Source organism: Diaphorina citri, unplaced genomic scaffold (genome assembly GCF_000475195.1).
Source record: "Diaphorina citri unplaced genomic scaffold, Diaci psyllid genome assembly version 1.1 scaffold1931, whole genome shotgun sequence".
Classification (NCBI taxonomy): Eukaryota; Metazoa; Arthropoda; class Insecta; order Hemiptera; family Psyllidae; genus Diaphorina; species Diaphorina citri.
In genome coordinates, this window is record NW_007379357.1 from 31,722 (window position 1) to 52,428 (window position 20,707).

The 20,707-nt window shown below is 37.8% G+C and overlaps 2 protein-coding genes and 1 long non-coding RNA gene across 3 annotated transcripts; all 3 read right to left on the reverse strand.

The window, feature by feature from the left end:
- Positions 1 to 3,494: 3,494 nt before the first annotated feature.
- LOC103517695 (putative E3 ubiquitin-protein ligase UNKL) lies at positions 3,495 to 10,001 on the reverse strand (the record flags this gene model as incomplete). Its single annotated transcript, XM_008482739.3, has 7 exons — positions 3,495 to 3,703; positions 4,544 to 4,705; positions 5,709 to 6,028; positions 6,762 to 6,832; positions 8,133 to 8,143; positions 8,227 to 8,375; positions 9,884 to 10,001. Coding segments are annotated over 7 exons (999 nt in total), but the record flags the coding sequence as incomplete, so codon positions are not given.
- A 3,217-nt stretch (positions 10,002 to 13,218) lies between these two features.
- On the reverse strand, positions 13,219 to 14,417 carry LOC103517690. The gene is made up of 2 exons (XR_003393807.1): positions 14,242 to 14,417; positions 13,219 to 13,570 (listed from the first exon to the last, which is right to left on the reverse strand). It is a non-coding gene; the product is annotated as an uncharacterized LOC103517690 (long non-coding RNA).
- Positions 14,418 to 15,978: 1,561 nt separating this feature from the next.
- Positions 15,979 to 20,108, reverse strand: LOC103517696 (casein kinase I-like). The gene is made up of 3 exons (XM_026829701.1): positions 19,967 to 20,108; positions 16,747 to 16,857; positions 15,979 to 16,160 (listed from the first exon to the last, which is right to left on the reverse strand). Exons 1-3 carry the CDS (start codon positions 20,040 to 20,042, stop codon positions 15,994 to 15,996), a joined length of 354 nt encoding a protein of 117 aa, XP_026685502.1. The 5' UTR covers positions 20,043 to 20,108; the 3' UTR covers positions 15,979 to 15,993.
- Between the last annotated feature and the right edge of the window lie 599 nt (positions 20,109 to 20,707).

The window sequence follows — 20,707 nt, forward strand, 5'->3', positions numbered from 1 at the left end:
GGACAAATTTCAGGGGTCGGTACTGGATTCAACCAGAGATAAGGTACAGATTGCAGGGGGGTCTGTGCTGTATTCCGGGTATAGGGAGGTCAAAAGATGATAAGAAACCAATTACAGTTCTAAAGGAGAATTCTAGTTGTGGAACAGGTAATACACTTCGTACTCTGCTCACCCCTCGGTCATTAGACACTTAGCCCACTCAGACACAGTATGACAGTGTGGTCCTGACCTTGTCGTTAAGGTGGGCCTTTAACATGTTCGGAGTAGACCAACTTAGTCTGGCTGGGGGACTTTAAACAGGGAGTAAATCAGCTTAGTCTGGCTGGGGGACATTAAACAGGGAGTAAATCAGCTTCATCCGGTTGGGGGACTTTAAACAGGGAGGACACCAGCCTGAATTTACCTTGCTAAGAAATAGCAAAGGTTGAGTGTGAATGGTGTAAACTTTGTATCCAAAATCAAATGTCAGCCCAAAGCAATCAACCTAGTTGGGCTGATTGAGAGGCTGACGAAAAAACACCAACCCCATCGGAAAAGGTAAAGAAGATGAAGAAGACTTTGTCCTTCTAGGTACAACTAGCAAGGTTCAACTTACCTATATTTGAATGTTCGAGGACTTCTACGTTTATCTCTACTATTGTGGAACTGAGGGCATGCATAGCCTTGTCTACATAACCGCGGGGGTCGTTTACACTGTTCAGTTTTGTAATTTGATAGCACATAATTTGTATCTGGAAAAAAGAAATTAGAAAACAAAACTTGCTAAATACCTAAATGATAACTTGGCCAATGGTCTGTACATAAGTATGTACTTACCTACTTTGTACCTATACAAAATATCTCACTTGTCATAGAGCAATGCTATTTGGTATTAAAGATAAAATGCATTGGATTTGTTCAAGTAGGTATGTTAGGTACTTGCTTATTTACAGAATACCATACATACCTTGCCATTTTGGATCTTCTGTCAATAGTTTTCCTTCTTTGTCTAGTGCATTTGGCCCATTGCTATTTGAATTTGGATCCCCTTCAGGATTTTCTAAAGCCTGTAATTTCAGAGGAAAATAATGGTTTTACTCAGTGCTACAGATTTTAAGACAATTGGAATTACTAGGGGTAAGGGAAACAATAATATGGGACATAAAAAAAAGCAGAAAAACCAGAGCAGGTACCATTATGGTAGAAACACACTACTATCACGTCACGAGATCTCACGTGACGTGATAGTGGTATCTTTCTACCTTTACATATCAAATTAATCATCAATACTAAAACAATCACCAATGCGAAAAGCTAGGGGTAAGGAAACAATAATATGGGACATAAAAAAAAAGCAGAAAAACCAGAGCAGGTACCATTATGGTAGAAACACACTACTATCACGTCTCGAGATCTCACGTGACGTGATAGTGGTATCTTTCTACCTTTACATATCAAATTAATCATCAATACTAAAACAATCACCAATGTGAAAACTAACAGAACTATACAGAAACAGAACTATACAGAATCGTTAGCCTCAGTGACCGAAAGATGAACAAGCACACACTCTAGGCCAGGCTGTGAGTTCAAAATCCGAGCGGAGAAAAAAAATCGAAAATTCTTTTGCTACCGTAAATGCATACCAGCAACAAACGATTTTTCAGAAAATTTTGCTTGTGATTCGAACCCACAATCTCCCGAACCAAAGTTAGTGCAAAGAATTTCAGGGTTGAACAAAGTCTTTTTTCTCCTTCTTCTTCTTCTTCTTCTTAAAAAAAAGACACAAGAGGGTGGGAGGGGAGGGAAGTTAAAGGAAGTAAAAAAAAAGAGTTAAAATCAAATTATACAAAAAACATTAGCAAAAGGACTAATAAATATAACGTACGCACACTTTCTCTCTTCTCTCTCACGGGCTAGAATAAATATTTACAAAAAAAAAAAAAAAAAAAAAAAAAAAAAAAATTCAAAAAAAAATTAAAAAAGAAAATTTTTTAATCGATTTATCTCGGTATCTAGAAGTCCTTTATTTAAATTATTAAGACTCCTAAACTGTTAAGACTGTTTAATTACCTTCATAGCCCTCAGGCTAATATGATGAGAGTAAAATGAATTAAAATCCAATATCCGAAGATATTCCAATATTCCAAAGGACCCAAACTAAGTATAAGCTTCACCATTCCTAAATACACAAATGAATAAAATAGTGGAATGGAGTGAAATTTTCCAAAGGGGAAAATTATAAAGTTTTATAAATCCAATAATGTTTTGTACTTGTGTACTGTGTAGTGTCGATTTAGTGGTGGTCATAGTCATAGCATTGATCCTGTCTTCCTCCCCTCTTCGCTTTCGGAACGATACGAGTAAGACTTTGGCAGTTCACAGAAGTTCCCTCTATCAAACCTCTTAAAAACTCACTATTTTTGGTTCCTAAGTGGTAAGAAGTAGGAAATGAAAAACGGTAGATATAGTAGAGGCCTCGTCCGCTGTTCCCCCAGTTTTAAGTTAGCATACGCCACTAGTCTGAACTAAACAGAAGGAACAGTGGAGGAGGGAATGGGGAGAATGGGCCTCCAAATGCAGTGGCGTAGCGTGGTGTAACTCCAAGTGTAGGGCGGACACTAATTTCTATCACAATATCTACGCCTACGGGGCGTATGCCGTGACGTCAAAGTTCACGATTTACCGGTATTACTTTCTATTTTTTTAAATCGATTTATGTATCTCGGCATCTAGAAGTCGTAGAAGAAAAAGAAAAATTCCGTTGGTCCTCATTTTTCCTGCTCTATGACTTTGAAACATCACCCAAGCGCGACTGATATACATATAAAAGGAAGAGGAAGATCCAGAAACACAAGAGATGGGAAGGAGAAAGAAGAAAGAGGTGGAGAGAGGAGAGAAAGAGGCACTTGGGGAGGAAAAAGAAAAAGGGAAGGAAAAGTGATAAGAGGAGGAGGAGGAGGAGGAGGAGGAGAAAAAGAAGAAAAGAGGTAGAGAGAGAAAGAGAGAGGGAGGGAGAACAACTTAGAATAAAGAAAGTAAAAAAGGAGAAGAGGATAAAAAGAAAAGGGAAGAAAGAGGAGATAGTATGTTTCGGACGTGTAGTGTGAACAGGAGTGGATATATAAAAATCTTCTCACTCCAATTTGAGGCCTCTGGAGATCTTGAGGGTTCTTGAAAAGGAAAAAAAATCTGAACACAATTTTCTATTTTATTACTTTTTTTAAATCATCATTGAAATTCTTATTGCTAACTTGTATTTCATGGTTTAAAATTGTTTTTGGTTGGTACAAAAATAAAGACCGGCTTTTCAGTTTCTATTACATTACATTAAGATAAGAGAATCTTTGGTGTTGTAATCAGTTCAATTAAAAAAATTTGAAAAAAAAAAAAAAAAATATTATTATTATTATTTAATTTTATTTCATTTAAAATCTTCTCACTCCAATTTGAGGCCTCTGGAGATCTTGAGGGTTCTTGAAAAGGAAAAAAAATCTGAACACAATTTTCTATCACTATGTCCTTTTTCCCAGGGTTACCGGATGTCGTTTGCAATCTAGTTGGAGGTCGAATGAACAATGACCGGGGTCTGACAGTAGGGGCAATCTTTGGACTGGGGTGCGCACACACTGCACACCACCAGATGGTTGCACGGACCCAGGGTGACGTTTCGGTTGCGCTCCTCGCACACCATGCATTTGGTTGCCGTTTGTAGGTAGAGAATCTGGAAATAGAACATTAGGGACGTGGGATGCGAGGAATACTTTGACACAGGTCATAGGGGACGTACGAGTATGTCTGCCTAAGGGACGTTAAACAGAGAGCAGAAAAGTGTCTGGCTGTGGAACTCTAAACAGGGAGGAGAACAGCTAACCCTAACCGGCCTAGGTAGCAGGCACCCTTTCAAAGGCTTCTCTCTGATTTATAAGAACAAAATGTGGGATGCGAGGAATACTTTGACACAGGTCATAGGGGACGTAGGAGTATGTCTGCCTAAGGGAAGTTAAACAGAGAGCAGAGAAGTGTCTGGCTGTGGGACTCTAAACAGGGAGGAGAACAGCTAACCCTAACCGGCCTAGGTAGCAGGCACCCTTTCAAAGGCTTCTCTCTGATTTATAAGAACAAGCGTAAGTCCTCAAGATGGTTTACTGGGGTTCAGGACGAGCCAATTAAACATGGCTAGAGATCATCACCCTGGTGTATGGCAGATAAAAAGATACCTTTCCTTTATTCTGCTATCACCATTCGTCTACTACAGCTGAAGCCGGGCCTTTACACCCAGTTTCGAAACCTCATGTCAAGTCAACTGTCAAAATTTACAAAGTCCTATTCAATATTCAGCTGTTCCAAGAGAATTATAAGGGAAAATATTTGTGAAGATTTTGGAACCACAATGCTGTATGAACGTCAATCCTCAGTTTAAATGCAATCATTGCGCGAGTAAAACTACTTTGTCAGTAAAAAATAATAGATTATTTAATCTTAAAACTATTTAGGTAGAAGTATTAATAGTGACATCACAGACGCACTACCAACTAAGCTAACTAGGCTGGTCAAGACTTACCTTATCTACTTTCTCTAGGTCGCCTCGCAATTGAGACTGAATACATTTGAGAGATGAAATGCTCATAGAATTCAGATCAGCATTACTAGACAAACACACGATAGACGGCGTACCGGACAACCTACTGATTTCTTTCTCGTATTGTTTCACTTGGTTTAATGCCTGCGAACAACGAAGAGGAGAGAATGAAGGTCAATTTGAATAAGAAATAGGAGGTTTCATAAGAAATGTCTCTGGTCTAGTGATTTTTGAACGAGATTCCACTTTTACAGTTCCCTCTATCAAGCTTTTTTTTCTTCAAGAAAAAAGACGAAATATTGAAAGAAAAAGGAACAAAAAAATGCCTGTTAGAGGGAAGTGTAACAACGGTATTGTCGTCCCGAAATCGAAGAGTTGGGACAGGATAGGAGAAAGTCAGCCTTTCCGCAAAAGGAACCTTATCTGTTTAGGACTAAGTCCGCTCCAGGCGGGAATTTTACCCGCAACCTATAGCTTGAATTTTACAAGGCAGACGAGCTACTCTCGAAAGCTAAAGGCCCGTTCTCATTTGTCGAGAGTTTCATCCGATTTTTTTCCGAATGTCCTTGTAGGCAATGTAATTTAGGTGAGTGTCCTCATTACACATGACACGATTTTTTCCCCGAACAAGTGGAAACGGAATATGACTAGACTATTTTTATTATTTTTTCTTCAAGCGCCCAGATCAAAATGACCTCAAAGAATGTACCCATTGTGTGTATGTGAATGACACCCCTCTCCCAATACTTTAATCACCAAATACCTATTTTGTATTTTTTTTAACAAGGTTTTGTATGCTTATTTGTAAACTTTACCTATGAAATATATAAGACCTTGTTTAGACTGCGAGGGTAAAGGGACTTTTCAGTCGCATCCCAGTAGGATAAACAAGGAATATTCTATTCTACATTAGACTCGTGTGGTCTGTGTTGTAGAATCTACTCACATCTTCTCTCTGTTTCTCCAGTCCTATAATCCGTCGGTTCTGCTCGTCGCACTCGGCATGCCACGCCTCTATCGTCTGCTTGGCATGCAACAGGCGCGACTCGTACGTCTTAAGCCGGTTGTACAGCAGGGCATACTCTTCGCTCACTCGTGCGTGTTCGGACATTAGACTCGTGTGGTCTGTGTTGTAGAATCTACTCACATCTTCTCTCTGTTTCTCCAGCCCTATAATCCGTCGGTTCTGCTCGTCGCACTCGGCATGCCACGCCTCAATAGTCTGCTTGGCATGCAACAGGCGCGACTCGTACGTCTTAAGCCGGTTGTACAGCAGGGCATACTCTTCGCTCACTCGTGCGTGTTCGGCTTCAAGTAGCTTGGCCCGCTGTTCTATGAGGGGGAGAGAGGCGAGGTTGGGTGGCAGAGACGGCCCCAGGGACCCGGGAGGCAAAGGGGAGGAGCGGTTGAAATCCCCGCCTGCCCCTGGCCCCGCGCTGGGATTGGTTGAATTGAAGGCGCCGAAACCTGGAGAGAGGAAAAGATAAAATGTTAAAAAAAAAAAAAAAAAAAAAATCGTGAAATAAAAATTTTAATAGGTGAAATAAAAAAACAGAGGGAATAAATCGTGAAATAAAAATTTTCATAGGTGTAATAATAAAACAGGAGGTATATACTTACCTATAAAACCCACAATTTCATTAAAATAATCGGACAAACTGTTTGACAGATAAAATGAAACACCAAACACTTCGTTCGTTCGAAGATTAACAAGATCTTTTTTTTTACGATTTCTAAGGACAGTTTACAGTGGTAATACCGCTACTTGATTAAAGTAGCTACTCGATTGTCCTCACGAGGCAGAGTGCACCCCGAACTCCAAGTACACATGCCGAAAAAACTTCGACCCCGCCGGAAATCAAGCCCAGAACTTCCGGAGTGCAAGCCTAGTGTGATACCTACTCGGAAATCGGACAAACTGTTTGACAGATAAAGTGAAACACCAAAGACTTCGTTCGAAGATTAACAAGATCTTCTTTTTTTTTTTAAGATTTCTTAGGACAGTTTATACAGTGGTAATACCGCTACTTGATTAAAGTAGCTACTCGATTGTCCTCACGAGGCAGAGGGCACCCCGAACTCCAAGTACACATGCCGAAAAAACTTCGACCCCGCCGGAAATCAAGCCCAGAACTTCCAGAGTGCAAGCCTAGTGTGATACCTACTCGGCCACGCAGGCTACTCCTATTTTCGGACTTACCTGTATTACTAAATTGATTCTGAGAGATATGATTGATGAACACGTTCGTATTCGAGTCTAATTGGTTCAATCTTCCCAAGAAGAGGAAAAATAGTAAATCCATGAAAGATAAATATTAAATCCATGAATTATTATTTATTGTATATAATATAATACGTGTCATATTTAAAGCTATGACTAATGAAAATTTAATCATGAGTATGTCTAAAAGTATACCGTCAATATGTGCTAAGACGTGGAGTCCCCTAAGTAGTGGCCCATACAAAAACCCTTTAATTTTAAGTTTAGGGGATTAGGTCATTAAAAACTTCCGCTCAAAAATAGTGCACAGGTATGGAAATGAAGAATATTTAGGGGACTATTTTGTACAATAAATCCAAATTGCCCGGTCTAATATTGCTTTCCTTAGGAGTGTCAAAAATGCATTGTTATTATTTTAAAAATTTCGAGACATCAAAATTCATCGAACCTCAATAAAATGTCAAAATCATCCGGAAGATATGTGGAGAGAATAAAAAATGAAAAAGTAACTCTAGACATAAAAAAGGTTAGTTGATAGAATTAAAAATGTCCTGATTTGCAACTTCTGACAATTGCTGTTCATTAGAATTATAAATACCTATTGAAGATAAGATAAGGAAATAACTATCGAAAGGCGCCGGTAATATTTAAAATAGGTCATATTAGAAAAAGGAAAGTACTAGTTTTTTTAGTGCACTTTGTATTACAGTTTACATTCGTTCAGAAGACATGTCAATGCAAAATTGCTACAAAAAGGAGCTGTCACAAATGAGCATTGACCAGTGTTAGTTATTATAGGGTTAGGTTAAACACAAAAAAGAGCTTTCAAAACCAGTAACATAATATTACATGAACAAATACATAAGAAAAGAACATAAATAATAAAAATAAATAAAATTAAAAATACATAAAAGACAAAATATTCAAATTAGGTACATAATATTCAGGGGTTCCAAGACTTTTCAAACAGTCTGTAAATATGTTACTTAATATACAACGCTATAATTGAGTACGTTTATCTTATCTGCGTTTACATAATATTATGAGATTATGACACAGGTTTCAATGTGAACAATATAGGTAGGTAGATATAAACAAATGACTCCTTTTTCTCTCTCGAAAAATCTTTTGTTATCTATTCCACCGTGACACTAGTCAGGTATGCAATTGATGGACTTTATCTATCTGTCCCTATGCGTATTGATTGAGATTGACAATCGAATAAGTACATTACTTTCTTGTTTGTTTGTATTTGTATACTTGACTTGTGCTTAATAGTCCCGTGTTGTAAGTAAAGGAACTTAAAGAGTAAACAAAGGAAGCATTATGAAATCAAGCAAAGCTACTTACAAGTTGGTCAGCTAGGAGAAGCACAGTCTTGTGTTGTAAAGGAACTTAAAGAGTAAACAAAGGAAGCATTATGAAATCAAGCAAAGCTACTTACAAGTTGGTCAGCTAGGAGAAGCACAGTCTTTAATGAGAATCGTCGCGAACAGAAATTAAACAGATCTTCTAAGCTGGGACCCAGTAACTCCATCACCATTACATTGTAGTCACCTTCCGAGCCACACCATTTGATTTGAGGTATTCCAACTAGAACACAGAGAACATTTTTTTAGAGATGTGAAAAGAGTGAGTGAGTCATAAAAAAGAACTACTCTTTTCATTAGACTATTCAGTCAATGAGTCAGCTCCTAAAACATGTAGCTCACTTTTCAACTCCCTGTGAATAAGTATAGGGAGGCCACACCATTTGATTTGAGGTATTCCAACTAGAAAACAGAGAACATTTTTTTAGAGACATGAAAAGAATGAGTGAGTCATAAAAAAGAACTAGGTACTCTTTTCATTAGACTATTCAGTCAATGAGTCAGCTCCTAAAACATGTAGCTCACTTTTCAACTCCCTGTGAATAAGTAGAGGGAGTTGGGATTTACTCACTGACTGAGATCCACTAAGTACCTTTTTTTTTTCCAAAGAATGTAATTTTATTTTGTTCTTTACAATGACATCAACTAACATTACAATTTAATAAGAAGATATTATGACATTGTTATTTGTATTTTAGTGGATATACCCCAACGTTATGGACCGATATACCCCAACGTGGACCTACCTTAGGAAGATTGGTTTTGAGGAGCAGTGGTTGGAATTGAACATCTGAATAGCAGTAATTGGGATTAATAACTGAATAATTAAATATCCATGTTGTGTGACTGGAATATAATTGGTACAAGCACAAGACAAGGACCTAAGTACTCACTTGAAAAGGTGTACTTATTTACCTTTCAGGAAACTGACCACGGACATATTAATAATTAATCACTGCTTGATTCAGTTTGCATTGGACCAGCAGTCAATTTTCAGGGGTCAGTTTCCCCAAAGGTAAATACACCTGTGATTTACTCACTGACTGAGATCCACTATCTACCTTAGGAAGATTGGTTTTGAGGGGCAGTGGTTGGAATTGAACATCTGAATAGCAGTGATTGGGATTAATAACTGAATAATTAAGTAAATATCCAAGTTGTGTCACTGGAATAAAATTGGTACAAGCACAAGACAAGGACCTACTCACATAGGACTTGAAAAGGTGTACTTATTTACCTTTCAGGAAACTGACCACGGATATTTTCGGCAGAAGTCAACCAAACTTTGCACTTGAATAGTTTTACTTACTCTAATTCCCGGAGCGGATATAATTATTAATAATTAATCACTGCTTGATTCAGTTTGCATTGGACCAGCAGTCAATTTTCAGGGGTCAGTTTCCCCAAAGGTAAATACACCTAAAGGCAGAGTATTTTGATTTTCCTCTGGAAACAAGATACATACTATGACAAGATCGTAACTAGCATTTCCCTATCTTGTTATTTTAACTTTGTTGCAAGTCAGTGGACATATTAATAATTAATCACTGCTTGATTCGGTTTGCATTGGACCAGCAGTCAATTTTCAGGGGTCAGTTTCCCCAAAGGTAAATACACCTAAAGGCAGAGTATTTAGATTTTCCTCTGGAAACAAGATACATACTATGACAAGATCGTAACTAGCATTTCCCTATCTTGTTATTTTAACTTTGTTGCAAGTCAGACACTTACCTCCACCTTGCATTAGTTTGTATATTTTGGATTCTATGTGCAGCTGAGGATGTCTGGTTTTGATACATTCCAACTTGATGGCTACTTCTTCTCCAGTTGATATGTTTGTTCCTGAAAATTGAAGTTATGAATGTCAAGCAGAGCAGAATGTATGGTACTTGTTCAGAAGACATGTCAATGCAAAATTGCTACACAAAGGAGTTGTCACAAATGAGCATTGACCAGTGTTAGTTATTATAGGGTTAGGTTAAACACAAAAAAGAGCTTTCACAATTCAATCAAGGACCAGGAACATGTCAATGCGAAATTGCTACAAAAAGGAGCTGTCACAAATGAGCATTGACCAGTGTTAGTTATTATAGGGTTAGGTTAAACACAAAAAAAGAGCTTTCACAATTCAAGCAAGGACCAGTGTAATTAGGTATAGGGTTAAGCAGGTTGAACATAAAAAGGGGCTTTCTTTTTACCAAATGCATTTTTTCTCTCTTCCAAAGATACCCATTGCAGAAAAAACCTTTGCAATGGGGAGTGTGGGAATGATGTCCGGATACCAGGACATCCAGAAGGACCAGGGGTTAAGCAGGTTGAACATAAAAAGGGGCTTTCTTTTTACCAAATGCATTTTTTTTCTCTCTTCCAAAGATACCCATTGCAGAAAAAACCTTTGCAATGGGGAGTGTGGGAATGATGTCCGGATACCAGGACATCCAGACCCACTGAAAACCCAACCTTTCCCTGTTCACATTAGAACTCCGGTAACCAGATGTATTTGACATTACTTTAGGACACAATCTCAATACATATTGGATAAAGGAATTTCAAAATGATTGACAGTGACTAGGTACCACTAGACTAGCTCCACAATTTAGTCAAGTATTAACAAAAATCTATTAATTGTGTTACATAACACTTTCCCTCTTCAATTAGGGCTCTGGTAACCAGATGTATTTGACATTACTTTAGGACACAATCCCAATGCATATTGGATAAAGGAATTTTAAAATGATTGACAGTGACTAGGTACCACTAGACTAGCTCCACAATTTAGTCAAGTATTAACAAAAATCTATTAATTGTGTTACATAACAGAAAAGGGACTCGTCCCCAATAGTCCCCATCTACTTGGAAAGGGGATTCAAGTCCCCATCTACTTGGAAAAGGGACTCGTCCCCAATAGTCCCCATCTACTTGGAAAGGGGATTCAAGTTGCCACCTATATTCTTGGAAACGGGACTGAAGTACCGATTTTGGAAAGGGGACTTAAGTAAGTTCCCATCTATTTGGAAAAGGGACTCAAGTCCCCATCTACTTGGAAAGGGGACTTGAGTCCCCATCTACTAGCAAAAGGGACTCAAGTTCCCATCTACTAGGAAAAGGGACTCGAGTCCCCATCTACTAGGAAAAGGGACTCAAGTCCCCATCTACTAGGAAAAGGGACTCAAATCTCCATCTGCTTGGAAATGGGACATGAGAGCCTACTATTTGGAAAGGGGGCTAAAGTCCCCATCTACTTAGAAAGGGGACTTGAGTCCCCATCTACTGGGAAAGGGGACTTGAGTCCCCATCTACTGGGAAAGGGGATTTGAGTCCCCATCTACTTGGAAAGGGGACTTGAGTCTACATTTATGTATTTGAAAAGGGGACTTGTGTTCTCACAATATTTCATACCTATTAGAATACTAAAAGACAGTTGTTCTTATTGGGATTCTTTTGTCAGTTTAACTTTGGATTTTATAACAAAAGATTACATACGTGGGACGCTATTTTGTGGGACATGAGAGCCCACTATTTGGAAAGGGGGCTAAAGTCCCCATCTACTTAGAAAGGGAACTTGAGTCCCCATCTACTGGGAAAGGGGATTTGAGTCCCCATCTATTTGGAAAGGGGACTTGAGTCTACATTTATGTATTTGAAAAGGGGACTTGTGTTCTCACAATATTTCATACCTACTTAGAATATTAAAAGACAGTTGTTCTTATTGGGATTCTTTTGTCAGTTTAACTTTGGATTTTATAACAAAAGATTACATACGTGGGACGCTATTTTGGACACAAACATGGGTTTATTGGCCAATGAAATGGAAGTTTAAAGTAATGAAAGCTTTTAATGAACTTGGAACACTGAGGAAAAAAAAAAATACTCACTAAACTGACAAAACCTCACCAACAACCATCACTGACTTCTGTTCCTGGTCTAAAATATGGAAGGAAATGGTTCTGGTTGTTGCAAAATGATAGAAAAGTATTCATCAAGAGTTCTTCTATAATACATAGCTATTTACATAGAAAAGTAGCTATTTACATCAGTAAGTAGGTAGGGGAAAAGACATTCTACATACTCACTAAACTGACAAAACCTCGCCAACAACCATCACTGACTTCTGTTCCTGGTCTAAAATATGGGGGGAAATGGTTCTGGTTGTTGCAAAATGATAGAAAAGTATTTATCAAGAGTTCTTCTATAATACATAGCTATTTACATAGAAAAGTAGCTATTTACATCAGTAAGTAGGTAGGGGAAAAGACATTCTACATTTTAAACCTCGCCTGGGATCGAACCCGCGGTCTTCTATTTAGCAGACGGCGCTATAATGTTTCTACCACAACAGACTCGAGTTTTAACAGTATAGTAACAGTTAGTAGGGGAAAAGACATTCTACATTTTAAATCTCGCCTAGGATCGAACCCGCGGTCTTCTATTTAGCAGACGGCGCTATAATGTTTCTACCACAACAGACTCGAGTTTTAACAGTATAGTAACAGTTGATCACCGAAAGAGCACCAGAAAGCACCTAATTTAAAGTCAAATAATTTTCAAATCACACAAAAACGTCCTTATATCTGCCATTGTGGCATGGTGGTTAAGACACTCGTCTGGTAAATAGGGGAACGCAGGTTCAAGCCCAACCAAGGCATGGAATATAATATTCTTGTTCATTTGAGAATTTGACCACAAAATAATACCTAGAAGTCTTAAGGATAAGGTGGTAAATCGTCAACAAAGTACTTATAGAGGTCCAAAGTACTTATACAAATAGCTGCTCTTTGAGGTCATTTCAATAGTTGATCACCGAAAAAGCACCAGAAAGCACCTAATTTAAAGTCACATAATTTTCAAATCACACAAAAACGTCCTTATATCTGCGATTGTAGCATAGTGGTTAAGACACTCGTCTGGTAAATAGGGGAACGCAGGTTCAAGCCCAACCAAGGCAGGGAATATAATATTCTTGTTCACTTGAGAATTTGACCACAAAATAATACCTAGAAGTCTAAGGATAAGGTGGTAAATCGTCAACAAAGTACTTATAGAGGTCCAAAGTACTTATACAAATAGCTGCTCTTTGAGGTCATTTCAAATAAAACCTTGAATTGGAAGGTAATTTCAAATAAAACCTTAAATTTGAAGGTTACATTCAGTGGCCTTGCATTGGAAGGTCATTTCAAACAAGACTGACAGGTCAAAAAAGGTGGCCTTAAACTAAAAGGTCATTTCTAATAAAACCATGAATTGGAAGGACATTTCAGATAAAACCTTAAATTTGAAGGTTGGCCTTGAATTGGAAGGTCATTTCAAACAAGACTGATAGGTCAGAAAAGGTCATTGGTTCAAGTAAGAGGTCAACGTGTTTTATCCATATGAGATGGGGTGGTCATTTCACAATAATAGTGCTCATGTCATGTACAACTGAAAACAAAAAGGTTCCCCATTTATCAGTATTAGTAATTCTGTCTTCTTCTTCTTCTTCTTCTTCTTCTTCTTCTTCTTCTTCGCCTTTTTCCGTGTATAGACGGGGTCGGTATTTTTCGTCAACCTCACAATCAACCCTAACTAGGGCGATTGCTTTGGGCTACAAATTTTAAGAGTGGATGCCTTTCACACTCAACATTTGCTATTTCTTTAGCAAGGGAAATTCAGGCTGGTATACTCCCTGTTTCAGGTCCCCCAGCCAGACACCAGTTTCCAATTAACTGATGAAGATATTTATGGTGAGGCGAGTAGCTTGTCGTCAAATGGAGGGTAAACCCCCCGGTAGAAGTTATTTAAGTAGTGACTTTAACCCCCTATCAAACAAATTAATAAACTAAGTGCCTCCTTTGCAACCAATTTCCATATTTCGGACGCTACTCGATTAAAGTAGCTACAGAGCCGAAAGAACTTCGACCAAGTCGGGAATCGAACCCGGGACCTCCGCTGTGCAAATTAATACGTTACCGCGGGCATTCTTACCTAGTGACTCGAAGGTCAAAGGGTGATTTCAGTCGGAGGATCGCGGGGTGGTCAAACTTCGACCAAGTCGGGAATCGAACCCGGTACCTACGGTGTGCAAATTAATACGTTACCGCGGGCATTCTTACCTAGTGACTCGAAGGTCAAAGGGTGATTTCAGTCGGAGGATCGCGGGGTGGTCGATCGTTTTCGCTTGAGCCGTTTTGAACATCATTTGTTCTCGGGCTCCGGCACTGGCGGGGGAATGATCGGCTTCTTCCACATGCGACTGCTGTCCCCCCCTCCTCCGCCCCTCTCTTCCCCTCCGCCATAAGTGAATTTACTACCAAAATTTTCATATTTATTCAAATATTTCAAACATATTATTCTGATAAACGTACCTACTGGGAAAAATGATGGTTTGATAAAATTAATAAAAAGTCCATACACCCAATATTCCAGCTGTTGAAAAACTGAAAGCTACCTCGAAATTTAATACTGAACTTTGACCAACTGTGAAGGCCAAATGGCATCTTTGCATGGTAATTTATGATTCTATCTTGCATAGTGCAGGGACCCTATCTACCTATGTCTATACACAGGAGGTTATAAGGGAGTGTCACAAGAGATCTTATCAGGAAAGACAAATGACTAAAATGATCGATGGCCTGTAATGACGAAGGTCAAAAAGGATCAAGGCATATTTTGACCCTTATCTCGGTCAATCTGTAATTCAAGGTCCAGTCCAAGTAATGTTATGCTAAAAAATTAGACAGTCAGACAGAAGACAAAATGTAAAAAAAAAAAAAGATTTTGTACCCGCATACTCGAGTTTTCAATGCAGGTGGAGACACTGAAAACAAGCTAAGTGGATCTTTTCTATAGCAAGACTACACAACAGAACTGATTCAATATGACAAATCAAATCCAGAGTACATCTTGCAATACTATCAGAGTTTTTGCCTTACATACTTATCACCTATGTAGGTACTTCTACTACAAATATACATGATTAATAAATTAATTATTTGGGCAATCTTTTTAGTTATATCCATAACAATCTGAAGTCTAGTAATATGCTCAAAATTTAGACAAAAAGTGTCTAATATTATTTATTGTATCCGCATACTCGAGTTTTCAATGCAGATGGAAACACTGAAAACAAGCTATGGGGATCATTTCTATAGCAAGACTACACAACAGAACTGATTCAATATGAACAAATCAAATCTAGAGTAAGTACTTCTTGCAAGACATCAGAGATTCTGCCATTTTCCCTTACATACCTATTTCATATGTCTCAGGTCTTATTACTTAAAAACATAATTATTTGGCACTCTTTTTAGTCATTTCATTAATCCAAAAATTAGGTAAAAAGTATAAATATTTTGTTTATTGTAGCCACATACTCGAGTTTTCAGTGCAAAATGAAAACACTGAAAACAAGCTAAGTGGATCTTTTCTATAGCAAGACTACACAACAGAACTGATTCAATATGACAAATTAAGTCTAGAGTAAATCTTGCAATGCCATCAGAGATTGATACTGTTTTCTCCCATGAAGGTTTTCCCCTGCAAAATTAAACTGCATGAACCTTATAAGTATTAAATCTTATATTATAAGAACAAGATCTTTACCTATAATCCCAGGTGCAGTGATTGACTGAAATGGAATTTATTAAATAAATAGAATTTATTATTTATTCATTAGGTATAAAAAATTAGGGAATATGAAGGGAGAAATGTACAAATATATATGTAGATAGGTAAGTATTGGCCATTTCAGTAGAATAAGTACATTACTTTCTTGTTTGTTTGTATTTGTATACTTGACTTGTGCTTAATAGTCCCGTGTTGTAAGTAAAGGAACTTAAAGAGTAAACAAAGGAAGCATTATGAAATCAAGCAAAGCTACTTACAAGTTGGTCAGCTAGGAGAAGCACAGTCTTTAATGAGAATCGCCGCGAACAGAAATTAAACAGATCTTCTAAGCTGGGACCCAGTAACTCCATCACCATTACATTGTAGTCACCTTCTGAGCCACACCATTTGATTTGAGGTATTCCAACTAGAAAACAGAGAACATTTTTTTAGAGACATGAAAAGAATGAGTGAGTCATAAAAAAGAACTAGGTACTCTTTTCATTAGACTATTCAGTCAATGAGTCAGCTCCTAAAACATGTAGCTCACTTTTCAACTCCCTGTGAATAAGTATAGGGAGTTGGGATTTACTCACTGACTGAGATCCACTACCTACCTTAGGAAGATTGGTTTTGAGGAGCAGTGGTTGGAATTGAACATCTGAATAGCAGTGATTGGGATTAATAACTGAATAATTAAATATCCAAGTTGCGTGACGGCAATATAATTGGTACAAGCACAAGACAAGGACCTACTCACATAGGACTTGAAAAGGTGTACTTATTTACCTTTCAGGAAACTGACCATGGACATATTAATAATTAATCACTGCTTGATTCGGTTTGCATTGGACCAGCAGTCAATTTTCAGGGGTCAGTTTCCCCAAAGGTAAATACACCTAAAGGCAGAGTATTTAGATTTTCCTCTGGAAACAAGATACATACTATGACAAGATCGTAACTAGCATTTCCCTATCTTGTTATTTTAACTTTGTTGCAAGTCAGACACTTACCTCCACCTTGCATTAGTTTGTATATTTTGGATTCTATGTGCAGCTGAGGATGTCTGGTTTTGATACATTCCAACTTGATGGCTACTTCTTCTCCAGTTGATATGTTTGTTCCTGAAAATTGAAGTTATGAATGTCAAGCAGAGCAGAATGTATGGTACTTGTTCAGAAGACATGTCAATGCAAAATTGCTACACAAAGGAGTTGTCACAAATGAGCATTGACCAGTGTTAGTTATTATAGGGTTAGGTTAAACACAAAAAAGAGCTTTCACAATTCAATCAAGGACCAGGGGTTAAGCAGGTTGAACATAAAAAGGGGCTTTCTTTTTACCAAATGCATTTTTTTTCTCTCTTCCAAAGATACCCATTGCAGAAAAAACCTTTGCAATGGGGAGTGTGGGAATGATGTCCGGATACCAGGACATCCAGACCCACTGAAAACCCAACCTTTCCCTGTTCACATTAGAACTCCGGTAACCAGATGTATTTGACATTACTTTAGGACACAATCCCAATGCATATTGGATAAAGGAATTTTAAAATGATTGACAGTGACTAGGTACCACTAGACTAGCTCCACAATTTAGTCAAGTATTAACAAAAATCTATTAATTGTGTTACATAACATCTAGTACCTTTAGGTTGTGTCATCTAATGGCTGGGACCCACAATAGTGCAGCCCTTGGGCCACATGTGGCTTGCCAAGCTTTTCTGTGTGGTTCACTGAGATTTTCAGTGGGGCCATTACTGGCTTAAGCTAAGGCTAAGACATTATGTCATGGTGGTTGGTACTAAATGCCAATAAAGTATGACCAAACTTGTTCACCTTGGCATCCATGTAGTTACAAATCATATTGGAAAGTGCCCAAATTGAAGATCTCAAGCTCTTGAGAGACCCTTACATAATGGTTTATTGGTTTATCATAATGGTCTACATAAACTTTGGAACACTCAAATGTGGGGGCAAAATAGGGAAATATAACATTGCCTGGCATTGTACCATTTCTCTAATCTCCACCATTAAATACTACTTGAAAATTGCAAAAGGAAAACATGACTATTGTTACCTAACCACCTAACCTAGAGGTTAATTACTTGTATTGTCTATTCTGAAACAAAAATCAAAGATGGGGACAATGTTGAAACTCAGTTGACCCCAAGAAGTATGTTCATAATTATTGCATTGCATAACAACATCAAGTAACATTTGACTTATGAAATCATTAAAAGGAAATAAAATCAAACCTGATCTCTGTCAATGACAATAAAGATAACACAATACTGACTGTAAATTAATGAGTTTGGTACCTACTTAACTAATAAAATCTTTTGGTGCAGCCAAGAACATGCTTTTTCTGTCAAAATCTTTGTCAGTGGTTTTGTAATGTAAAGTGCTGAAACAACATAACACTTTCTTCAAGGTGCAATGTAGCATGCTCTAAAGACCATTTCAATCCAAAGCAAAATTGAACACATAGGAAAATAAAATCCCTAAACATCCCTCCTACCCAAGAGATGAAGTAACTCATATAGAAGTCATCTTCCTTCACCAAAATTTATTAAGAGTAAAGGAAGGATTGGCATTCAATCACGAAATATTAGTGCCAGACTAAATGTCAACCTTAGAAAAAGATTTGTCTGATGATGATCTAACAAGGAGGATGACTAACACATTATAGGAACAAGAAAAGGCAAATATCTAGTACCTTTAGGTTGTGTTATCTAATGGCTGGGACCCACAATAGTGCAGCCCTTGGGCCACATGTGGCTTGCCAAGCTTTTCTGTGCGGTTCACTGAGATTTTCAGTGGGGCCATTACTGGCTTAAGCTAAGACATTATGTCATGGTGGTTTGTACAAAATGCCAATAAAGTATGACCAAACTTGTTCACCTTGGCATCCATGTATTTACAAACCATATTGGAGAGTGCCCAAATTGAAGATCTCCAGCTCTTGAGAGACCCTTACATAATGGTTTATTGGTTTATCATAATGGTCTACATGAAGTTTAGAACACTCAAATGTGGGGGCAAAATAGGGAAATATAACATTGCCTGGCATTGTACCATTTCCCTAATCTTCACCATTAAATACTACTTGAAATTTGCAAAAGGAAAACATGACTATTGTTACCTAACCACCTAGCCTAGAGGTTAATTACTCGTATTGTCTATTCTGAAACAAAAATCAAAGATGGGGACAATGTTGAAACTCAGTTGACCCCAAGAAGTATGTTCATAATTATTACATTGCATAACAACATCAAGTAACATTTTACTTATGAAATCATTAAAAGGAAATAAAATCAAACCTGATCTCTGGTCAATGGCAATAAAGATAACACAATACAGACTGTAAATTAATGAGTTTGGTACCTACTTAACTAGTAAAATCTTTTGGTGCAGCCAAGAACATGCTTTTTCTGTCAAAATCTTTGTCAGTGGTTTTGTAACGTAAAGTACTGAAACAACATAATCAATGGCAATAAAGATAACACAATACTGACTGTAAATTAATGAGTTTGGTACCTACTTAACTAATAAAATCTTTTGGTGCATGCTTTTTCCCTAATCTCCAAGAACATGCTTTTTCTGTCAAAATCTTTGTTAGTGGTTTTGTAACGTATAGTACTGAAACAACATAACACTTTCTTCAAGGTGCAATGTAGCATGCTCTAAAGACCATATCAATCCAAAGCAAAATTGAACACATGGGAAAATAAAATCCCTAAACATCCCTCCTACCCCAAGAGAATGAAGTAACTCATATAGAAGTCATCTTCCTTCACCAAAATTTATTAAGAGTAAAGGAAGGACTGGCATTCAATCACGAAATATTTGACTATTTGTGCCAAACTAAATGTCAACCTTAGAAAAAGATTTGTCTGATGATGATCTAACAAGGAGGATGACTAACACATTATAGGAACAAGAAAAGGCAAAAAGAAGAAACACCAGTTGCCCACAGGACACTAAAGTTAAACAACATTGAGACAGACCAACAATAGAATGACAGATACAATAGAATCTATCTCCTCCAAGATGGACAAAGAACTCTTCTTCCAGTGTCCATTCCAGGCTTCACAGCAACCAGGAAATGCCTTTCCTTCCCAACTTTACCCAGCTACAAACAGCAACCATACATGGTGCAAGAACAAAGACTGAGTGGGATAGAATTGAGGAAACAATAAAAAGTCAAAATGTGTGAGCAAGCTGGACTTACCTAGGTAAATGTCTCCAAATGACCCACTCCCTATCTTCCTTCCCAGTCGATATTTGTTCCCCACTCTTAGTTCCATAACTATAGGGAAACACCAGACAGGACTGGGTAGAACGAAACGGTTTCACTGCTTTTCAGGCAAAATGAGTTTGATTTCAAATGCTAGAAATTGACTTTTAGGTCATTTTTCTTCTTGCATCCCAATATTTTCCGGAAATATCTTGTATATTTAGAAGGTCTGAACACACTAAGAAATGGTCAGCGTTCATTTCTGCTTGTTGGGGACACAGAGGGGAATCCTTACATCCCATTCTGTGGAGGTGTTGAGCAAGGCAATTATGTCGTACATTTCTCGAGGTTCGTCCCAAGGAGACTTTTGATTTACATTTTATAAAGAACCTCTCTGCAAAGTTTGATTGACTTGGGCCGAAAACTAAAGTCCTGAGAAGAAGTAATGAGAAAAAAGTTCACAGAATTTTACTCTTCCTGAGATTTTCAAAAAATCTTAGGACTGTATTTTTCGGCCCAGGTCATTTAAACTTTGCAGAGAGATTCTTTATAAAATGTAAATCAAAAGTCTCCTCGGGACGAACCTCGAGAAATGTACGGCTCGGCCGCTATTCAATACTTTAGTTTTGAAAAATCTCCAAAATGTTCGCTCATCTCAGGACTTTAGTTTTCGGCCCAAGTCAACCAAACTTTACAGGGAGATTCTTTAAAAAATATAAATGAAAAGTCTCCTTG

Bases quoted from the DNA above. Each gene is read 5' to 3' on its own strand.
- LOC103517696 (XM_026829701.1), bottom strand. From the start codon at position 20,042: ATGGAACTAAGAGTGGGGAACAAATATCGACTGGGAAGGAAGATAGGG. The intron at 16,858-19,966 runs GTAAGTCCAGCT...TTCAATTTTCAG, and splicing joins ATTTGGAGACATTTACCTAG to GAACAAACATATCAACTGGA. The intron at 16,161-16,746 runs GTAAGTGTCTGA...TCTGTTTTCTAG, and splicing joins CAAACTAATGCAAGGTGGAG to TTGGAATACCTCAAATCAAA.